Genomic DNA, 23,360 nt, shown 5'->3' with positions numbered 1-23,360 from the left:
CACATCACAAATTTCTGTCCATTTCTTACAGACTTTCGTGGCAAGCTGCATAGTGGTAATCCAGGATTATATCTTCTGTGGCTGTGCAGATGGTACCGTACGAATATTCAACCCCCACAATTTGCATTTTCTCAGCACCATGCCAAAGCCTCACCGCCTTGGCGTGGACATTGCTACAGTAACAGAAGCAAGGTGAGACCCTCAAAATGCATTCTTTAAGGGCTGAACATTTAAAAATATAAAAGTGTCAATGTTTTTTAAAAAATCATACATTAAAAATGACAGTAGAACACTATTCATGAAAATAAAACTAAACTTGTTTGAAGGACAAGTTGTACAAGTTCTTTCCAGTTGAAAAATAAGCTCAACTGGAAGGAACTTATACAACTTGTACATTTTTCAAAATTACCTTTGCTCCTACAAAGTTTAGATTTTCTGAAAACTTGTGAAGAATCTATCTAAGAAAAAAGAAAAAATGGCTGGACATTGAAACTTTAGTTGTTATGAAATGTCTTCCTTATGGGAGGCACTTCTCATGACAGCTGCAGCACTAGAGGTTAGCTATTGACTCCTTTTGTGTATATAGAAGTTGATAATGCTTTTAGCTACAAGAGACCCTTTTACATTTGCAGGCCCACTGATGTTTTTTTCCAGATCTGAAATAATTATATATTAAATAATATAGTCAGTGGCAGGTGGAGAAGTGTCAGTCTGTCATTGGCTGTATGGCAAACTTTCCTTATGTTACAGTGGCCAGAAGGAAGAAAGTGAGGAGGCAGAGGTATCGGGCGCTGGGGGACCATCTTTGGAAAGATCGTTTAACCCTGGATGGTGAGATGGCGCCCAGACACTCCTGCCCCAATAACATCTTCATTAAAGCTACACTGTCCCTCAATCTTTCCCTCAATCTTTCTGAAATACTCAGATTGATTGTGTTGGAATTTCTCTAAAATTCCAACCATGTCAAAAGCTTTACTTAGACTACTTTGTATCAGTATTTTTCCACTGCCTCACAAAGCTTGACACTACTGCCGCCAAGCTTTGTCATTTCCCCCAGGCATCACCAGTGACAGCTGTAGAAAAATCATCATTTTTATGGAGGGTGCTGCAGTGTTGTGGAATCTTCCATGGACCTTTGTACAGGAACTGAAGGAGAACAGCAGGAAGAGAAAGCTGGTGCAGGTTTAGGTTAGTAAATCTCACCTTTGCCAGTTCCCCTGCCCACTGGACCTTGTACGGTGATGTCATGATCAGGGGTCTTTGCAAATTATGCAGAGTCCCCAGACAGTGACAGATTTTGGGACACTATAGTCACCAATACATATTTAGTTTTCTGAAGTAGTTGCTGTGTTATAGAGCATATCTCTGAACTTTCACTGCTCAATTATCTACCATTTAGGAGTTAAATCACTTTTGTTTCTGCCCATGGAGCCATAGCCACCCTCCAATGCCAGTGACTCACATATGCATGAAAAAATGGTTTCATATTCAATCAAATGTTAACTTGCTTTAGAAACTGTTCTCTCCTGATCTGCAAATTGAACTTTAATCACAGGAAGTGCGTGCACAGTCTAGCAAGATATTAACAGTGCAAGAGATAAGAATTTCTAAATTAAACAGACTACAAAGAAAGTTTAATCATTAGATCTTACTTTACATAAAGTGTTTAGGAAGGCTGTGTAAGTCACATGTAGACATGTGAGACTAGGGCTCCTAAATGGCAGAAAATTAAGCAGTACGACTGCAGGGGTATTCTATGTCACACAAAACTGCTTATTTAAGCTAAAGTTGTTTTGGTGACTATAGTGTCCCTTTAAGTTTACGGAGTTGGAAGCGCCCCACTGAATATTATTACAATTAGGAGAACACATGGAAGAGATTACAAAATGTGATTAAAAATAAATCCCTGTGTGAGTTGTTGCAGGAAACCGGGAAAGGCACCTGTAAATGTTGTGTGGCAAGGAGTGCAAAAAAGTTCCACTGGTGAGTGTGTTCACTGTGGAATAAGTCCATTACCAGACAGTGTTGCATTATGAAATTGCTTATTGACAGTCTCAAGGCTAAAGGCAAAAGGGGATCGGTCCTTTTAGTACTGGTTACTATTTTGGCAGGTTACTTGTCATCGTAGAACAATCTCTAGCCTTTGGGTCACACCAGTGAACTAATTTCTATGAAACAAACTTGATTTTGTCAAAATTATACAGCAGGGCTCTCCATAGGCTTTTCCTTGTCTCGTCTTGGCATGGCACAAGGACTGATCACTTTGCAGTTATCAGTGGGTAAGATGAGCAGCATCACACCCCTCTCCGTTTACCTGAATTATGTGGAAAAAAAGCCTTCTGTTATGAGATTATGGGTTTGAATTTAACATATATTATCTTTTAAACAAAAACTTTCCATTCACCTTAAAGGGACACTATAGTTACCAGAACCACTAAAACGTAATTTAGTGGTTCTGGTTTCTAAAGCCTGTCCCTGCCGGGTGGGCACTATAAACGCTGCCTTTTGAGAGATTACATTGCTGTATAGGAACACCTCTAGTAGCAGTCACTTAGATGGGGCTGTAGGATGTGTGTTTAGGGGGATTAGGGGCTATAGGGTGTATTTGGGGGCATATAGAAGGAAATTAGGACTGCAGAGTGTATGTGGGGAAATTGGGGATGTTGTGTATTTGTACTGTATGTGTAAGTGGGGAATAAGGGCTGTAGTGTATATGTGCAGGAGATAGGCAGTAGTGATCATTTTGAGTGTGATAGGAGCTATTTGTATGTTCAAGGGGAGAAAGGTGCTGTACTGTGGGGGGGGGGGGGGGGTTAAGAACTCGCATAATGGAGAGCAGTGGCTGTAATCGTTGTGGAAACTGGCTATCAAAAATTATTTTTTTTAAAACCTGAACTTTATTTCCCCCTATGCAAATACCAAAAATGGCTATCTACAATACAAAATAATAACAGAAAGACATAGGGCAATATTGCAAGTCTTTAAAATTGGAGTGTGAAGAAAAGGAAATTCACTCACAAACCCAGATTGATTGCAGGCATATTAATGTCACCAATGGAGTCTTGGTAGCGACATCAAGACATGAAGGACATCGAATCATATAAGAGGAAATAAAATAATAATAGTGCAGAGTTTCTCAATTAAAAACACTTTTTAATACAAGACACACTTACAAGATAAAATTGGTAAATAGGCACATCACAATCCGTCAAGGAGGCAATGAATTCCAATATTGGGATCCAGGTGTAAGGTAAAATCAGCCTATTTTGTACTGAGGACCTGGAGGAGTCCTACATACTATCAGTCAATAGGGGTAATTTAATGTTTTATTTATTTTACCCACTGAGTGTACCCACTGTATATAAGTGTTTCTGTAACACACAATTTTTTTATTTCCCCCTCCCTGAGGTTTACCTTGAGCCAAGGAAAGGGAAAATTCAGATTTGTGGTGGTCGGGTGAAATATGTAATTTTATTAAAGGACACGAAGGCGAGTATTATGCTATTCTCTTTCTTTTATTCCTCAGCAGCAAAAGAGAGAAATACTGTAAATATTCAACAAAATGTAAATAATATCATTTACCCCAAAGGGTTAACCATATATAACACATTAACCAATGAGAGTGTCCCTATCCTAATAATGTCCCATGTGACCTTAAGCCACTCCAGAAACTTATAGCAACTTCTGTTGGCTTTTGTGCTTTTTGCAAGAGATTGGAATTTCTGATTTTAAGCGATACAGCTCGTGGAGAAGTAGCAGTTTTGTTGGAATTTTTGTTTCCGGACAGCTGTTCTTTAACCACTGAATAATTAGCGATTCCAAATCCAATTCTCATTGAGTTTGAAATGGGTACTTCCCAGTCTAAAAAATTACCCTCTCCCTAATCCAGGGGAGACTTGCAAACAGTATGTTGCTAGAATTGGTGAGCTGGGGGATTATTTAGAGGATCCTTGGGTGGACAATATGTCAGGGTGGACACAAGGACAGGGTAGTGAAACTCCCTTCCCTAAAGACGGGGCTAATGATGATTATTTTCTGAGTATGGTTAAGGGATTATGTTTGGGAGATAAGAAATATTTTCCTTGGTATGATGGTATGATGATATGATGATCCAGGATGGGATAAGGAATACATGAGACAGGGGGGTAAGAATTGGCTTAAGATTGCACCTCACTGATACCCTGTTTCTCAAGAGGAGAAACTGTTGGTGATACCTGTAAATCACTGCCCCCTCCTGATTACCTAAAGATAATGATGATTGGGTGCGTCCCTATCCTAATAATGTCCCATATGACCTTAAGCTACTCCTCTTGCTTGTGCTGCTGCCTCCTCAGCTAAGTACAATTTTACATCTCTCTACATATTTGGAAAATTATCTATTTATCTCTGTTTAGTTTGGTACATTTGCCTTAATTTAACCTTGTTGCATTACCTATGCCTTATTTGTCCTTTTTTCTGTGGTAAATTAGTTTTTTATCACTGTTTTATTGATGTGTTTGTGGCTCCCTTTTCCCTCCCCTCCCTCAGTCACCTGGTCAGTTTAATTATCTTCTGACCAGGCTTTTCTACCATCCTGCTTTGAAGGGACCTCAGTCTGGGGCTCCCTCCTCGCACCGGGTACCGTTTATCGCGGTCCCGGTGGTTCTCAGCGTTAGCCACGGCTAAGTGCCTCTCGCACATGCGCACATAGCGAGTGCGCATTGCGACGGCCATGTTTTGATTGGCAATTTTGCCGCGCTTTTTCCTAACGCAGCCAATACGCTCACCTGGGGGCTGCAACGTGTCTGTGTTACTATCCTGCTCTACTGCTCTAACTGTGCCTAGTTTTTTTTTTGTTACTCAGCTTTGCATATTGTTTTACTTGTGCCTCTTAAAGCTGTATTGCTTAAATAGCTGGTGCCTCTTAAAGCTGTATTGCTTAAATAACTTGTGCCTCTTAAAGCTGTATTGCTTAAATAACTTGTGCCTCTTCAGCTGTTGGCTTAAATAACTTGTGCCTCTTAAAGCTGTATTGCTTAAATAACTTGTGCCTCTTCAGCTGTTGGCTTATTTAGCTAGCTGCTAAACTGTCACACTCCTACTCCACAGATAGTTGTGCCCAGTTAAGGCTAAAAATATTTATCTGTCGGTCATTTAATCCTTTCCTCCTGGCCACGCAATACTAGCCTGCTCTACTGCTCTAACTGTGCCTAGTTTTTTTTTGTTACTCAGCTTTGCATATTGTTTTACTTGTGCCTCTTAAAGCTGTATTGCTTAAATAGCTGGTGACTCTTAAAGCTGTATTGCTTAAATAGCTGGTGCCTCTTAAAGCTGTATTGCTTAAATAACTTGTGCCTCTTAAAGCTGTATTGCTTAAATAACTTGTGCCTCTTCAGCTGTTGGCTTATTTAGCTAGCTGCTAAACTGTCACACTCCTACTCCACAGATAATTGTGCCCAGTTAAGGCTAAAAATATTTATCTGTCGGTCATTTAATCCTTTCCTCCTGGCCACGCAATGATTGAAGGGCCACAGGAGCAAATGGACTCTGAAGAGTTGCATTCCCTCCTGGACGTGGCTATGACGAAGTCCGTGACACAGGCCATATTTATCGCTATGGGGGCCATGTCAGACAATCACTGTCAGTTACCAAGGCACTGAAATCCTCCACTTCTAACCCCCCAGAGGATAATCCGGTAGCCCCTAGTGGGCGTAAGGCCGTCAAAAAGTCCCACCACCTGGACAAAAATGCCTCCAAAACAATACAGACGGACAGGCTACGTCGTGTCACAGATCATGTGGTTGAACCACAACAAGGAGCCCCCCACCGGGCAAAATCGGTGAGGAATTGGAAAAGGGCTAGTGCCCTCATTGAATCCTCTGAATCTGAGTCGGAGCAAGAGGAGGCACAGAGCGAGTCCGATGAGGAGGACTCTTATGACCCCAGTTTTTTTTATCTCCCTGAGCACAGCTCCATGACAGGAGCGGGCGCAAACTCCAATGATGGAGTAGACGACTCCGCCCTGGTTGATCTGCAAGGTGAACCACCTTTTGACCCCAACACCTTGCAACACCCGAGGTCCTCGGAGTGGTATCCCCTAGAGCACATTGCAAAATATATCGCTGCTCGTATTAGAAAACCACTCGACAAGGTGGCACGGAGCAAACTCTATTCCGGATATGGCATGCAACACCCTGGACGTAGACCCCAAAATTGCCCAATTCTTGGGGAAATCAGGCTGGAAAGGGCCTGGTGTTTGCCTGGCGGAATTGCCAGGACAAGGTCCTGGATATCCTAGGGCTAATTGCAAAAATGTTAGACATGGTCGAAGGCGCAATAACAGGTGGTACCCCGGTGGATTTAGAGGCACTCAGGGGGTGGATCCAGCGAGCCGTATGCCTGCTGGGCAACACCAATACGGCGGTAGCCACAGAACGGCGCAAGGCAATCTTGATAAAAATAGAACCTAAGCTAGTGAACCTAGCTATTTCAGAGCCTGTACCCCAGGCAAAAGCCCTCCTATTTGGAGATAATTTTGTTAAAGAGCTAGGCACATATGTAGGCACCTTTACGGCACTTGATAAAGCTCAGGCCAACATGTTCCACCAGAGAGTTTTTTGGCGGGGCCGGCAGTTATCAGGGTTGTCAGCCTGGCCGAGCTACCGAGGCCCCATACAGTCCAGGTTTACAACACCTGAACCCAGAACTACCACACCGTTCTTCCCAGTCTGGGGCAGACCATGGCAGTCTCGGGGACCCAGAGGTTCTTCCTATGGCCGACGACCTTATGGTAAGTTCTATACCTCGACATCTGGCTTCACTAACTATGGTAGGGGGCAGACTGTGTCATTTTGTCACAGCATGGCGCAAGCTCACTGCAGATGCATGGATCCTTCACACTGTTCAGGGATACTCTATAGATTTTGTACACTACCCTGTTCAAATACAACCTCCCAACCGCATGGTGTTTCCCACTCACGACCAATACCTAATATCTCAAGAAGTACAAGCCTTAGCCTCCAAGGGCGCTATTGCAGAAGTCCTCCCACTCACACTGGGTTTCTTAAGCAACCTCTTCCTGGTTCCCAAAAAGGCGGAGGCGTCCGTCCAGTCATCAACCTACGACCCCTAAACATGTTTGTCACATACCACCACTTCAAATGGAAGGCATCCACTCTCTAAGAGATCTTCTGCTTACAGGGGACTGGATGGTCAAGCTCGACTTGAAGGATGCGTACCTCACGGTTCCGATGGCCGAAGAGTGTCAAAACTTCCTACAATTCCAATGGGAAGAGACCTTATGGCGATTTACATGCCTACTGTTCGGCCTATCATCGGCACCATGGTGCTTCACGAAGCTCATGAAACCAGTGGTCGCCCGCCTATGCAGCAGAGGAGTTCGACTCATAATATACCTGGATGATATCCTCATAATGGCGCAAGACCCTCATCTGCTCCACGAACATTTCTTGTGGACGAGGACTCGGGGTTTCTAATCAATGGGAGAAGTCGGTCACCAAACCCTCTCAGTAAATAGAATTCCTGGGATTCACTATAGATGCTGTGAACGGAGCACTCCTACTCCCGACAGCCAAAGTCAAATCCATCAAAAAGGAAATCAGGCGGACTTTAGCGTGTCTCATTCTTACCTTGAGACAACTGTCCAGGATTGTCTGCCTCCTCTCAGCGTCAATCCAAGCCATATTCCCTGGGCCTCTGCACTACAGGGCACTCCAACGACTGAAAGCCAAATACCTTCGCTCAGGGCACTCATACTCAGACTCTGTTCCTCTCGACTGCACCGCCAAAGAGGAACTCAAGTGGTGGTTACAACACATGGAAGCATGGAACGGCCGAGCGATCTTCGGAAACCACCCCAGACATGATAGTGGAATACGATGCAAGCATGCTTGGCTGGGGAGCGCGCTGTGGAGCTGTCTCCACCGGAGGAAAATGGTCCCTAGAGGAACAGAAACTACATATCAACTGCTTAGAACCGCTAGCAGGATCGTTTGCTCTACGGAGTCTTTTGAGTATATCGACCAACTGCTTATTCTATTACGCATGGACAATATATCAGCGGTCCGGTATATCAACCACCTCGGGGGCACGAGGTCAACAATACTAGCAGAACTGGTGAAAGATTTCTGGCAATTTTGTCTGGACTGCAACATTTTGGTACAAGCAGAGTACATTCCGGGGATGTCCAACGTAGTGGCAGATTGGAACTCCAGACACCTACGAGATGCCAGCGACTGGCGGATGAACCCGGTCTTCTTCAGCCACTTAAATCACTTTGGGGCCCCCTGGACATCGATCTCTTCACGTCACGCTTGAACACAAATTTGCCAAAATTCTTCAGCTGGAGGCCGGATCCGGAAACTCTGGCGACGGACGCTTTCCTCCAACCATGGCGAAAACCCGCCACTACGTTTTCCCTCCTTTCTCCCTCATCGCACAAACTCTACTGCATCTCAGATGCCACCGAACCTCCGTGATCCTCATAACCCCCTTTTGGATGTCTCAACCCTGGTCCATAGATCTCCCGAGATTACTACCGGTGACAACTGACCTCATACGGGATTCCGACGGGAACTCACACCCCCTTTTACTTCAGGGACATCTCAAACTCTTGGCATGGCTCCTCTCAGGGGACCCTATTACATCCCAAATGTTCCACAGGCAACTCTGGATCTCCTGGCAGGAGCTTGGTCCCCAGGAACAAGGAAGTCGTACCTACATGCCTGAAACGCATGGAATGGTTGATGCATGGAACAACACATGGATCCTATATCTGCAAATGTGAGTCAGGTTCTGAGTTTCCTGACTTAACTTTACGACTATGGTCTGGCATATCATACAATTAACTTGTATAGATCCGCGATCTCGGCAGGCCATCAAAGCTGGAATGGACTCCAAGCAGGAAAGCACCCAGTGGTGTGTCAACTTCTACGTGGCATCAAGTTTGCACGCCCACCAAGACCTAAATATGCAGCCTTATGGGATGTTGGCCTAGTTCTCAGACTTTTTGAAAATTGGCCAAGAAATGAGGAACTCTTGATCAAGCAACTCACTTCTAAGTTGGTTACACTGTGTCTAATCTCTTGTAAACGTGTCTCAGATGTCCGAGCACTGGACCTCACGGCACGCTCATTTACACCAGAAGGAGTCTCCTTCAACATATCGAGACGTACAAAGACATCCATTACATCAGTCTCCTACCCAGCCCTTCCACATAACGTTAAGTTATGTCCAGTAGCCTGCTTCAAGGAATATGAGGCAAGGACCGTCTCGATTCGTGATTCCCAGTATCCAGATCTGTTTCTGGCACTCCGACAACCTCACCATCCGGTTTCTACTATCACCATATCTCGCTGGGTTAAATGGATCATGGAGTCGTCGGGCATTGATACCTCCACATACGGAGCACATTCTGTAAGGGGTGCTATGGCATCAAAAGCCGTTTCTCTAGGTTGTAGGCTAGAAGACCTCCTCCGTGTAGCGGATTGGTCCAGAGAATCTACGTTCCGAGAATTTTATTTCCGACCAATTTCTAATTTTTCCACTTCAGTGATCACGCAGCTTTGAACTAGCATAATAGGAGCCTCCGTGTCCTTTAATACAATTACCAGATTTTACTAATTTCATGACATAAAGGACACGGAGGCGAGTACTATCCCACCCAATCCAGGTAAGTTACGCCCTCCCTGTGAATATACTGTCATGTAATGGGGCACGAGTTGTGTAATAATGTGATTTATTCTTTCACCTGATGACTAGTACTGAAATGACAAATTGGTTTTTGGTTGATAGGATCGTAATATAATATGGAAATAAGATCCAAGAACGTATTTTACCATTTCATTTCTTTGTTTTACAGCCTCCTAATTGGGTTGTCATTCTGGTCCATGCCTGCCCATACAAGTTCAAGCAGAAGGTTGCCTGTTTCATCTGGAGCCCGTGTTGGGGATAAAATCAGCTATACACGAAACTCTCTTAGTTAGATGGATATTTTGTTAGAGCCACACCCTCTGTGATAGACAGGATCCTGGGAATCAGTCAAGAAGACAAGAGATGTGTTCTATAACCAATTCAAAGTTTATTATACAGTCATATGCATTTATACCCCATTTTCATGTCGGTGGGGGCCATGAGCATTAGTGACATAATTTGTTGTTCACAAGTTATAAACGGCTGTTTCTAGTTATAATCTTTCGTCATAGAACGCATTACATATTTGATTAAAACCAGATATTTACAAATACCGATATCTTGGACAATTAACAAGAACATTTCGAAATCAGTACTTTTCCCGTAACTAGGATTTTATAAATCCTATTTCCGAGAATAGAAGATGAAATGCCATGTATTCTTTGTTCAAATTAACCCTTATATGAACAGCTAGGATAGATAGCAAAATGGATATTTGTATCTACAATTCCCCTCTTAGATCATATCATGATCTATCTTACGGTAAATATCTATGGGAGGCCTGCGGCAGAGAAACGAAAGGAGGTATATTCAGACGTGCTAATCACGTCTGCGGGACTTTCATTATTTCTTCACCTCGATTTCCCCCATTTGCTCTGTGCCATAGGTTTTCCCTTTAAGAGGAGTTCGAGCTGTTGATTTCAGCTTTTTCAATTATCTGTTGAACACATCTTTTAAGTGTACAAGTTAAATATTTCAAACAGCTGACATGTCAACCATTTTTAAACAGACTGAACATCATGTTATTTGTATCTTGAGCCTTGAGTCAATATAGGCAAAATGTATTATTCCCAACAACGGGAATATTATTATTATTATAATTCAAAATGTAAGCTCATATAGTCAAAACGGGAATAAGATCTATCCCCTCTTTGGACCAGGGTCTTGGATTACCAGTCCACCCGGTGATCTGGGGCCAGGTCAAAAAATCCAGTGGCAAAAACTCATATTTGAGGAAAAAAGCACATCTGGGGAAACTCTGAGTGAGGGCCATGACTGTGTAGACATGTCATCCCCTCACGTTGACAGCATTAGTGACTTATAAAACCCTGCATTTGTAAGTAAATAGCTCGGGTATCGGGATTGGGAAACATTTCTTGATTAGTTTCAAAAGGCCCATTTACATATTAAATCATGAGATAACTTATAATCCGTTTGTAATTCTAACAATAATCCCAATCATGACCTTGCATCCTATGTCTCCTAATTACATCCCTATTTCGATGGTCCGGTCATATCCACACTTAATAAATGGGAATCCATCCTTGGTACACTCAACATACATCAATGACACACATAGTACATCCATGCCTGAGTAAGTTAACACTTCCTCTCTCTCCGGCTAACTCTACAAAAATAAAAATAACAAAATAGTTCAATAGTCCAGCATAGTCCAGAAAAATAGAATAAGTCTTTCAAGGAGAATAAAGAATCTTAGACACCATAAACTTTGTTCCATAATCTTAGACACCATAACATAGCTAAGGGTAGCAATATGGCTAACAACAAGACAATGTCAGCTTCCACATAGTTCTTAATTCTTCTGTTTGCTGGATGTTCACCACAATGCTCTATGCAACACCCCAATTGTTGAAAGGGTAATACAGAAATAGCGGCATTAGACAGCACTGCACCTTCAGGACTTTCCAAGTTAGTTTATGTCCTCATAAGTAAGCATCTCAGTTTCTTTGGCCAGCATGGATTTTGACCAAACAGATTTAATTGCAAAAAAAGGTAGGTAGGTAGGCAGGTAGGTCAGCCAGAGAGATTGGTGTGTAGTCCCAAATATCAGGCGGCACAAATACTCCAGTATGGTCTCTATAATCATACAAACACAAGGATCAGTACGACATCAATAAATTACTTGTCTAGGCTAAACTCAAATTAGAGACTAATGTTAAACCCTTAACTTGTGTAACATGTACTTCTCTCATTGTTGCTTATATTTCATTGCATTTGTCCTTTATACAATTTTAATACATAATTTCCCTTTAGAATGCCTTGGATGGATGAGGGAAGCACTCATTTAATATAAATTCTTGTTGGACAGGATGAGTATTAAAACACTAACATATACATATTGAAATAATTCCCAATAAAATACTGTTCTTAAACTTAAACCATAATTTGATAATCCCAATTAATTACTTTAATAGAATTGGAATGCTGCATTCTGTCAGATATTTTGTGGACCATGATAACCTCTTTTGAAACCGAAACCTTAAACATTCTTAAACAATATTTTTTTTTTTTTTTTTTTTATAGAACAACCATGAATGAAATAGGAGAAACAAAATGAATTACTGTTGTTGCAAAGTGCTTTGTTTAAGACATAGTTGTCTTGCTTTGCTAAGGTTGCAAGTGGCCTCTGACAAGGAAGGGGCAGCAAACTGTAGACATATGTTATATTAAGTTGCCCTCACCTGTCAGGTCTTGGAAACTCACTTATTTTATTGCAGATGCCTCTATGATACCACGTTACAAATTGACTAAGCATACTTATTATTATCCTATTTTATTTTAGTTATTTCATATTTTGTCTACATCTTAACTTCAGCTTGTACATCCTCTAAGAGCCAGCATTAATACGGTTTTATCTCTGAAAACTGTATATAAAATATTAAAAACATGAGCCATCTGTGTATTAGGCTGGGGTTGTTGGGTGTGGGTATAGATTGGAAGCTGTGGTTGGTATTGAGGAACCTGTCAGGGTGGGTCCTTGAACGCCAGCTGGGACAGGTTCTCCCTTAGCACCGGGTTCTCCTTTGTTTCCCATTGTTACCCTTAGGTCCAGGGGAACCTCCGGGGCCTTGAGGTCCAGGAGCACCACAGGCAGCAGGGAAGCCAGGGGCACCAGCAATACCCGGGAGTACCAGTGGGGCCAGCTTGATCGGGAGAACCGGGTTCACCACGAGCACCTTGGGGTGAACCCCTGCTATCCACAATTAAAACAGTGCTGAAGTTGCCACCTCTACAAAAGTTAGACCCTTTGATAAAATTCTCTACCTCTGCCTCCAAAACGTGTCTGATTCAATCTCCTATCACCTCCCAAATGTCCTTGTCTCCCCTGCTTAAGATCACAATCCTTTGTGACCGATACAACATACTTTTCCCTCTTTCTTTATATCAAAACAACCTGCTGTATCTTTCTCATGAAGCATATTCCATATGCAGGTCGTGATTACCTAACTCACACCCCCTCTTTGTATACACTTCTTAGTGTACCACACAGATATAATATTAATAAGCTTTTGAAGAATTATTGTGTATGTATAGCAGTTATAGCGGTTGTCTAGGGGTGTATACATAAACAGTGAAAGCAGAGTCTTACTACAGGGTTTGCAATACTGACAGTTAGTCATAGGTGTAATGCAGTCAGTTACTTTTCCATTGTCAGAATACATTGAAAACACTAATATATTGCAAATATTAAAATCATATTGCAGCCGTTTCCTACACTTGCAAGGATATGGTTGTAATACTTCAATTGAGTTCAAATTGAGTATCAAAAGTCCAACCACAAAAACTAAACTTTATATGCTTATACAAAAATGAGTTTAACCCCTTAGAGAGTTAATAGGGTGACCTCTTCCCATAGTATGGTTCCTTTTTCAATTATTATATTATTTATTCTCTTCTGGGTCTGCAAAATGCTTTCAATATACCAATACAAATATAATACAGTAGTTTAGAATTGCCTCAAAATAAATTGTCTGATCTCTATTAAAAATGCCATTTCATCATTTTGCTATAATCAATGAGGCATATTAGATGAATCTTAATCTGGGAAAAAACTTATCCTATATATCCATTATTTTTTTCTTGTTAAATAACCATATAACATAACAATTGTTTATGTTAAAGATAACGCTAAATACTCCCCTAATAATATGGAGAATGAGAGATCCACGATTTTGAAAAGCAGATTTTTTTCCAGGGGCCCCTTTTTCGTGAGCTGATCAGCATTTAATCTGTTGTAAAAAGACACTAAAAGCTTGCGTTAATGACATGCAAATATTCTTTAAATAGTCTTCATACTCATTGTAATATCACACATGTCCTCTTATAACACAGAACACAACGAATGTAGCAGATATCCAGCAGACATCCCAATAAAAAAAAAACCTATTCATGGACAGGCAATTAACTCAATCCAAAATAAATTATTAAATGTCACACCCAAAAGAAACACATAATGTAGGTTTCCCTTGTTTGTGCATTATGCTTTAAGATTAGACCAGAAAACCTGGCAGCTGGACAGGAAAGTCGAATTTTGGCAAGAAGTCCATTATTGCAACAGAATTTTGGAAAACAGCTCAAACTTAGCGTGTTTTTTTTCTCTTTCTTTTGCTTCAAGGATTACAACTCATATTGCTCTTGGACTAGTATTCAATAATAAATCAGTTATTTAATAGATTATTACGCTGCCATTTCCATCTGTGTCAATACTGAGACAAACGTATTCAAATATAATTTAAAATAGCACAGCAAATTACTCATTAACATACATGACAATCAAACTGCATACTTTAAAATGAGTAACCAAAACACATTTATCACAATCACCATTTACACAGAATAAACTTTCAACAGTTAGTATCAAATTTATTTGAGTTCTGGTACCAAAGGTTTTCTTATTAAAGAAGGGATCCCGTACGGCCATATAACGCGTTTAACTTAAACATTTGTATAACACTTGCATTAACCAGTTGCAACATATGTACCTTATCAATAGAATTTCTCTCCTATACGCTTATAAAACATTTGGACCAGATTACACAGACATAGTATCACCTGCATTTGTCAGAACTCTCAAACACTCAAAATATTTAAACTACTCCATGTTAAAGGCATGGGAAATTTTGACCGGTCAACTTGAGTTCCCAAAAGTCATAAAAACACAGGTAAAAACCTTTGTCCATGGTTTCTGATCCTACATTCCATGACCAAAATTTCAAACCCACTTCTGCACAGGGGGTCCACCATTTGGGTCACAATCAATAAAATCTCTGCATCCCCAGACAACAATTTACAGATTTGCACAATGCTACAGAATACATACAATTTAAAGCATTTACAACATGTCAGGTACCTGTAGCAAGCAAGTTAGTTTACAGCACGAAATGAAGCATGTGCTGAAAATATAAATTTCATAATAATTTATAATCATCTACATTTACAACATGAATTTGTAGCCCCCCTTAATTAACCTCTATTTCTCTCTTTTATTTATCATCACCTTTACATGTACTTTTGACATTCCCTAAATTATTTTATTCCCTTAATTCTCATACCTGGTTTGGACACCCTCAGGGCTTCAGAGGAGCTGCCCAATCCTTTTGTTCCTGGGGAGGGGGTAAAAGGGAACTCTATGGAGCAGTGTGTACTAACTACCACAGCAAGGATAGCACCCAATCATCATTATCTTTAGGTAATCAGGAGGGGGCAGTGATTTACAGGTATCACCAACAGTTTCTCCTCTTGAGAAACAGGGTATCAGTGAGGTGCAATCTTAAGCCAATTCTTACCCCCCTGTCTCATGTATTCCTTATCCCATCCTGGATCATCATATCATCATACCATCATACCAAGGAAAATATTTCTTATCTCCCAAACATAATCCCTTAACCATACTCAGAAAATAATCATCATTAGCCCCGTCTTTAGGGAAGGGAGTTTCACTACCCTGTCCTTGTGTCCACCCTGACATATTGTCCACCCAAGGATCCTCTAAATAATCCCCCAGCTCACCAATTCTAGCAACATACTGTTTGCAAGTCTCCCCTGGATTAGGGAGAGGGTATTTTTTTAGACTGGGAAGTACCCATTTCAAACTCAATGAGAATTGGATTTGGAATCGCTGATTATTCAGTGGTTAAAGAACAGCTGTCCGGAAACAAAAATTCCAACAAAACTGCTACTTCTCCACGAGCTGTATCGCTTAAAATCAGAAATTCCAATCTCTTGCAAAAAGCACAAAAGCCAACAGAAGTTGCTATAAGTTTCTGGAGTGGCTTAAGGTCACATGGGACATTATTAGGATAGGGACACTCTCATTGGTTAATGTGTTATATATGGTTAACCCTTTGGGGTAAATGATGTTATTATTTAAATTTTGTTGAATATTTACAGTATTTCACTCTTTTGCTGCTGAGGAATAAAAGAAAGAGAATAGCACTAAGAGAATAACACTCGCCTCCGTGTCCTTTATAAAATCATGACTTTACGTCATGAAATTAGTAAAATCTGGTCATTTTCTGCAGTCCTGTGAGACAGCTCCTTCTGGTGGCGCCGGACTATGTATCAGAGCATTGTCATGGTAACCCACGGCAATGCTCTGATACTGTAAAAGTATCAGTGCTGATGAGGGAGATTCAGTAGGAACTGCACTCCGGCTGAGAAGATCTCCTCTTTCTGTTTGGCCCCTCGGCAGGAGAATGGGTTGGCTGGTGGAGAATGTTTTGATCTCCCCAACAGACAGGCCATCCCTCTCCTGTATGCCGGCAAGTCCTGGTGACCTTATAGTATAAGGCCCATGGCTTTAATGGCAGGAGTGTCCTGAAACACAGCAGTTTATGAAGTGAAGACATTTGCTAACAATTTTACTTATTACCTGGCAGTCCACCGGGTACCTGTCCCTACCTCTGAGAGCTAGAAGTTCGTAGCTCTGAGCTATGTCTAATGGTGCTCAGGGTTTAGCTAAGCAGAGCTAATGCAAGCCCCAAGCAGGAGCTTCTGGCTCTGACAGGCTGAATTAAGCAGTTCCCACCAGACCCCAAGTAAGAAGTCAAACCGTTAACAAATGGTTTTATTTCTTACACTTCTTAGCAGCCCACCGTAGTGGTCATGATGCTTGGAGTGTTCCTTTAACGCCAGCCAGCGATTTGATTATATACAATTAGTTTTTACAACTTTTCTTCACCTGTACAAAGATCTTTTTATTTTTTATTTTTTTTATTTTTAGGATGCATGCTTTTGATAGTCATCTTGAATTCCTTTACCTCTGACTGTCTGTTTTAATGCTTTTATAAAGCCGGATAGAGTTGAATAGACTATGAACACATCTGGTATGCAATGAAGATGGTGCATACTTAAATCTAAATGAATGGAATTCAGACATCCAACTTCTGCTGTATTTTACAGCCATTTATTTGATCCATGAATCTGGATGTGGGTTTGAATCTCCTGACCCCCATCCTACAGCTGTGTATTATGACTTTCAATAGAGTCTGTGTTTTACCCAGCAGATTTGAATTATGCAGTTCATATTCATGTTGATTTGCAATGTGTGTTTCTTTCTTTTCTCATTTACTTCTCTATCCCCACATCACTTTTCTATAAAAGCTTAAAAAAAGGAAAAAAATCTGTTTTGGAAATATGTCTTTGTGTGTTTGACCCACAGGTCGTTTATACCGTGAATCATATTTACAGGACAGATGATTATTTGTACTAAAAGTCAAACTTGCACTAAGTGTGCAAAATTCTGCTGATGGTGTCAAACTGAATAAAAAAAAAAAATAATCCAGTCCTAATGGAATTTCTTTTTTTTTATGCACAGTGTTAGACGTAGGTAGACAATGACATGTCATAAACATGAACAACGTATGGAAAAACATGTTACTGCAGGTCACGATAATCTGCACATTTTTCTTTTTCTCATAATAAGATGTAAGACAAGATATAGGAAATTGGGCTGGGTATACGCGAGTAGTTATCAATATGTACAGAAGCTTGGTATGTTTAGTTGAACATCAATGCCTGGGTCATAAGAATAAGAGAATGAGCTGATAAGACTAAATTATCATACAACAGGCATATTATAGAACAGGAACAGCTACGTGGTGATTTGCTGAAAAATAATGTCACCCTATCGCTTAAACAAAGATGCACTTACATTGAGTGAAGATATGCTGCACATTTTAAAAAGAAAATAACAAGAAAGAAAAACACTGAGAGGTATGACAGGCTTATTACTCCCAGAAGGAGTCCCCAGTTGGAATCCAGTGGACAGAGAGACTAAAGAGAAAGGGTTGTCTATATTGGACATACAGGCAGAAATATCAAAGTAAGAGTGTCAGGAACAATGAAATCCCTCTAGGCGTAAGAAAGACAAGATAGGTATGAAATTAAACATGCTTGTATTGTAACAGGCTACATCACATATCTTGTAACTATGAGGCCATGGTGGCAAACACAAGGAAAGTTAGATAAAGCCAGAAAGTGGCAGTTAAGGCTGGCCAGAGCAGCAACGCATGTCTCCCTCACCGACCCATCAAGCCCTCACCCGATACCTATAGTGGCTATTAGAGTCTTGAAATGAGGCAGAATCCCATCCCTCCAAAGCTGGCGCCTCCGCTGGCCCCGGGCCTCAACAAGTGCCCATGTACAGTTCTCACTGCTCTGTTCGCTCTCTACACCACGGGCGCGGTCTTGAGATCAATGTTGCTCCCTCCAAGGGTGTGGGAAGGGCGTCGGGGTTATACCCCTCCAGGCCCCCAGCTTAGGAAGGCAGTAGCGGGTGTTGGACGACTTGGAATTCGAGTAAACAGGGTTTAGGTGGGCTTTCTTCCCCTTTGGCTTCTTACCATGAAGAGCTTGCAGCTTCCGTTTAGTACCAGCCATTGGGTGTTCAGTGTGCCATCACTCCGCAGCTCCTCTGCCGCTTTGCCGGATAGTCGTGTCCTCAGACCTTTGCTCAGGAGACAGCAGCCCGTGGCACAGTCGCCATCTTAGGCTTGCCACGTGGTGCCTGGGTGTTCAGGTCGATGGGAGAATCCGCTGGTGCATGGAGGGTAGTCCCCTCAGTGGGGACCGGGATATCCCCTGCCAGTCCAGAGGAGGGGAGGGGGGGGGGGTGGAGAGCATCATATTTGATGCGGGTCCAGCGGTGGGAGATCGGCCGCATCTCCCACTCACCGGGCCATCTGGCTTGGTAGGCTACGTGGTCGGACATAACGCATTCTGAGCTGAGCCTTTATAATCAGGTGTGCTTGAGGTTCCACTTCTTACAGTGCCCATTTGCTGCTTACTTGAGGTGGCGCTCTGTGCGGTAGTGGGTATTAATAGCCTTATTTAGCTTGGTCGGGCAGGAGCTGAGATGAAACACGTCTGGCCATCTTGGCGGTCAGGCCCATCCCCGGAATTAATTTTTATTTTGTAAAATGAACGGAGTTTCTTTGAAAAGCATAGGACTGTGTCTATCCATCAGCAGCTGCAATGAATCTGCATTGTTTATAGAAATGGGTAGTTACATTTCTGCCTTTTGAATTCAAATCAATACATGGCTTTCCCCAGAACCCACTCATTTTAACACTCAACTAGTGTGTAACATGTGACTGAGATGAGCATATAGATAGGTCACTACATGGGCCAACCAAGGGAGCAACGACAAAACAACAACTAGGCAAAATGTGCTCACATTTCTCCGAGCAAGCAGGCACAAACGTTGGGGCATCTTTCCTAAACTTAGGATAATATTTGCAATGCTCAGACCCTGATTTTTGAGGACACATGGCATTGGTGAAATTGTATATGGACTTCTAGAGGTTACTTATGCCCATTTTGTGTGGGTGTTTTTGTTTTTGAAACTCGGCTTTCATTTTGCAGCTATTGTGCTAAATCTTAAAAACTGAAAAATAATGAATTAAAGGTACACTCTAGGCACCAGTACCACTTAAGCTTAAAGTTGTGGTTCTGGAGCAAAATGCCTGTCGCCACAGGCTCCGCAATGCACTTCTTTTTGTGAGAAAAGGCGGTGTTTCCACTGCTGCCTAATGCTACCTCTAGTGGCTGTCTCTTGGAGAGCCACTATAGGGACTTCCTGGTTGAGGTCCTGCAGAGATTGCATTACCAACGTTCCCCATCTCTGTGAGGAGATGTTTATTGGTGCAGTGCGGCAATTGCTGTGCATGCGCACAAGCCTCTGTGCTATGGGGAAGCATTGGATTGCCTGAGGTCCTCAGCATTGATGATCTTGACCATCTGAGGTGGGGCAAGATTGACATACCGGGGGAAATAAGTAGAGTAAAACTCTTAATTTAGTTAATCTGCATACTTGTAATAACACTCTAGTGTTAGGACTATCTGATTTCAATGTTTACAATTTATTATTTAATAACATCTAATGCATAACCTTACATTTGTACTTGTTCAGAAAAGTCTGTTATTCGTCAACCACTTGGTAAATACAGATATATTTGTTTCTGTACAATTACAGGGTAATTGATGCTGTCCGCTGTCTGCAGTCATTTAAACTTATGACTAATACTCTCAAAGACGAAAATGCAGTTGGCTTGGCAGCAGTAACATTGAGTATTTCATTTAGATTTTTGTTTCCTAGCTTGTGTCTCACACCTATCTATCTCATTTGTTTAGCCGCCTTTTCTCCAATGCAGCAGATGCCAAGTATCCAGACACTATTGGCATGACGTTTGACTCTACCAGCCAGTGGCTATCATGTGTTTACAATGATCACAGTCTCTATGTTTGGGACATCAAGGACTTGAAGAAAGTAGGGAAGGTGTACTCTGCACTGTACCATTCTTCATGTGTATGGAGCATTGAGGTAAGTACCTGCCATTACCACCTTTATAAGTAAGCAACCCTACATTCCCTTGAAGTATAACATAAGTTACATGAGGATTTTGAAGACCAATTATAAATAAAGGTCGATACGTGAATGATTAATGTTTATAGAGGGAAACTACTCTTAGAAATAAGCAGTCATTCCAAAATGTCTGTGTAGAATTTCATATAGAAATACTGGTCGATTGCCGCTCTTATACCATCTCCTGACATTACGGATTTGGTTGGGTTTACTGCAAAAGAACATGTGTGCACACGCATCTTGTGCCAAAAGTGTTTGATGAAAACAGAAATGGAAGGAGAGAATCGAAGTATAAGTATAGAATATTGTGTTGCAATGGATGTGATCTAGTTAGATTTTTCAAACTCAAAGAAATCGGTCTAGATAAAATTCTTGTTCTAGGGTAGAACATTGGCTTGAAAATAGAGTACAGAGAGCTGTCATTAATTGTAAATTGTCAAGCTGGACAGAGGTGGCAAGTGGTGTCCCTCATGTTTCTGTTCCGGGACCCTTTCTATTTAACATTTATAAGTGATCTGAAAAAACATTGCAAGTCATGTTTCAGTGTTTGCAGATGACACAAAACTCTGTAAAGTAATACAATGTGAGCAAGATATTACTTTGCTGCAGAAGGATTTAGATAGACTGGGGGACTGGACACACAAATGGCAGTAATAATTTAATGTAGAAAAATGCAAAGCAACGTACGCCCTATGGTAGTTAATTAGAGATAACCGCACATGAGAAGGAATTGGGAATTGTTATAGACCACAAACTAGGTAACAATGTGCAATGTCAATCAGCAGTGGGTAAGGCCAGTAAGGTATTGTCATGCATAAAAACAAAAGAACATTAATTCTCGGCATGAAAATATAATTTTGCCTCTTTATAAATCACTGGTAAGACTATATCTTGAATATGCTGTGCAATTATGGGCACCTTGTTCTAAAGAAGCAGATTATAGCGCTAGAAAAAGTGCAGAGAAGGGCTATAAAATTAATAAAAGGAATGGAACATTTTAGCTATGAAGAAAGGTTAACAAATTTAAACCTATTTAGTTTAGAAAAAAAGCGCCTCAGAGGGGTTATTGTTAAATTATACAAATTTATCTGGGGCCAATACAAACCATTTTGTGGAAATCTATTCACAAAAAGGACTATACATAGGACACAAGGTCATGTTTTTAGACTGGAAGAAATAAGATTTAGTATACGGCAAAGTAAATCCTTTTTTTTTTTTTAACCATAAGAATAATAAGGATGTGGAATTCTCTGCCTGAAGAAGTGGTTTTATCAGAGTCTGTACAGACATTTAAACCACAAATAGATGCATACTTGCGAAAACATAATCAATTATAACATTTTTCAACTGTAGGGTAATAGCTTCTTGATCCAAGGATAAATCTGGAGTCAAGAATACTTATTTTTTTCTAGTTTGTTGCAAAATTGGAAATGCTTTAAACTGGGGGTTTAGTCACCACAGCTTTGTAGGATGTATTATATCCCTATTACAAGAGGCATTTTCCACCTGATACACAATACTTATCACTTTAAAGGGACACTCCAGGCACCCAGACCACTTCTGCCCATTGGAGTGGTCTGGGTGCCAACTCCCACTACCCTTAATCTTGCAACTGTAATTATTGCAGTTTTCATAAACTGCAATAATTACCTTGCATGGTTAACTCCTCCTCTAGTGGCTGTCTACTAGCCTACACGCTATGTGAGGACCTCCAGCGTCGCTAAAATCCCCATAGGAAAGCATTGAAAATAATTTTCAATGCTTTCCTATGGAAAGGTCTAATGCTGCGCATGCGCATTAGGTCTCCCCCGCCAGCGGGCGGGATCGGTCTCCCCCGCCGGCTTAGGTGGTGACGGGTAGGAGCGTGGGCGGAGGAAGAAGCAGCGACGTGGGACAGAGTCGCTGCGTCTGGTAAGTCACTGAAGTGGTTTTCACCCATTCAGCAACCGGGGATGGGAGGTGGGAGGGAGAGGGGACCTGCAGTGACAAGAAAACGGATTGTTTTCCTGGAACTGGAGAGTCCCTTTAAGAGTAATCTTACAGGTTGTGACATTACTTCCTAATGTGTGTGTGATCCACAGAAGAAAGTGTAATGTAGCTGAGGTTCATTTTCTGAAAATTGAGTACCCTACTTAAAATGTAACTTTTATTACATCTGATGAGCTTTGGGCGAAACGCGCGCGTCAGGGGCACTAGATGATCCTGATAGACCGCTTTAATCTAAAATAGACTACGATTAAATCAGGGACTTCGTGTTCAATAATCAGGATCCCGAGTTTACTTTGTGCTTTTACTGCGTATAAGGGAAATGGGCTCTGGAAGTATTGAATAGGTAGGCTTCCGAGACTGGTACCATTGGATTAGGAATGGTCTGTGCATTTGGATTAAGATTAGTGAATTACTACCTGACCGAGGAACAGCCATCTAGAGGATAGCTACCGAGGTAGTGCGCTGAGCATTGATGATAGGTGCCTTTGAAGGCACAGAAGTACCTTTACTCGGTCCCTAGCTGCTGCCTCTTTTCCCCTTTGACCCTTATTCCCAGTGCAGGAGATTTGAAAATACTTATCGGGTCATCACCTTAGGACTTGATCAGTAGTATTAGCACAGTGTCTTATAGACACAGATATAACATTATCTCACTGGATTATACTATCGTTTAGAAAATACCTATGACCAGTATTGTTTCTCCCACAATTTCTATTCTCACATCACAGGTCTCTATTGTGTAATACTTACTTTGTCTGTAATTAACAGTAACAAATATATATAAAGAAAACTGCTA

At 41.4% G+C, this 23,360-nt stretch overlaps 1 protein-coding gene across 1 annotated transcript in view; it reads left to right on the top strand.

Annotated features, from left to right (window-relative positions):
- MAPKBP1 (mitogen-activated protein kinase binding protein 1) overlaps positions 1-23,360 on the top strand; it is a 535,700-nt gene that overhangs the window by 262,024 nt on the left and 250,316 nt on the right. Inside the window, exons 9-10 of the mRNA XM_063439925.1 lie at positions 32-192; positions 20,344-20,533. Of these exons, the coding sequence (XP_063295995.1) occupies positions 32-192; positions 20,344-20,533 (351 nt within the window). The remainder of the gene's footprint in view (positions 1-31; positions 193-20,343; positions 20,534-23,360) is intronic.

This window comes from Pelobates fuscus, chromosome 13, assembly GCF_036172605.1.
Source record: "Pelobates fuscus isolate aPelFus1 chromosome 13, aPelFus1.pri, whole genome shotgun sequence".
Taxonomy (NCBI): Eukaryota; Metazoa; Chordata; class Amphibia; order Anura; family Pelobatidae; genus Pelobates; species Pelobates fuscus.
Note: the sequence above shows the minus strand (reverse complement) of the source record. Positions and strands in the feature narration are given on the sequence as shown.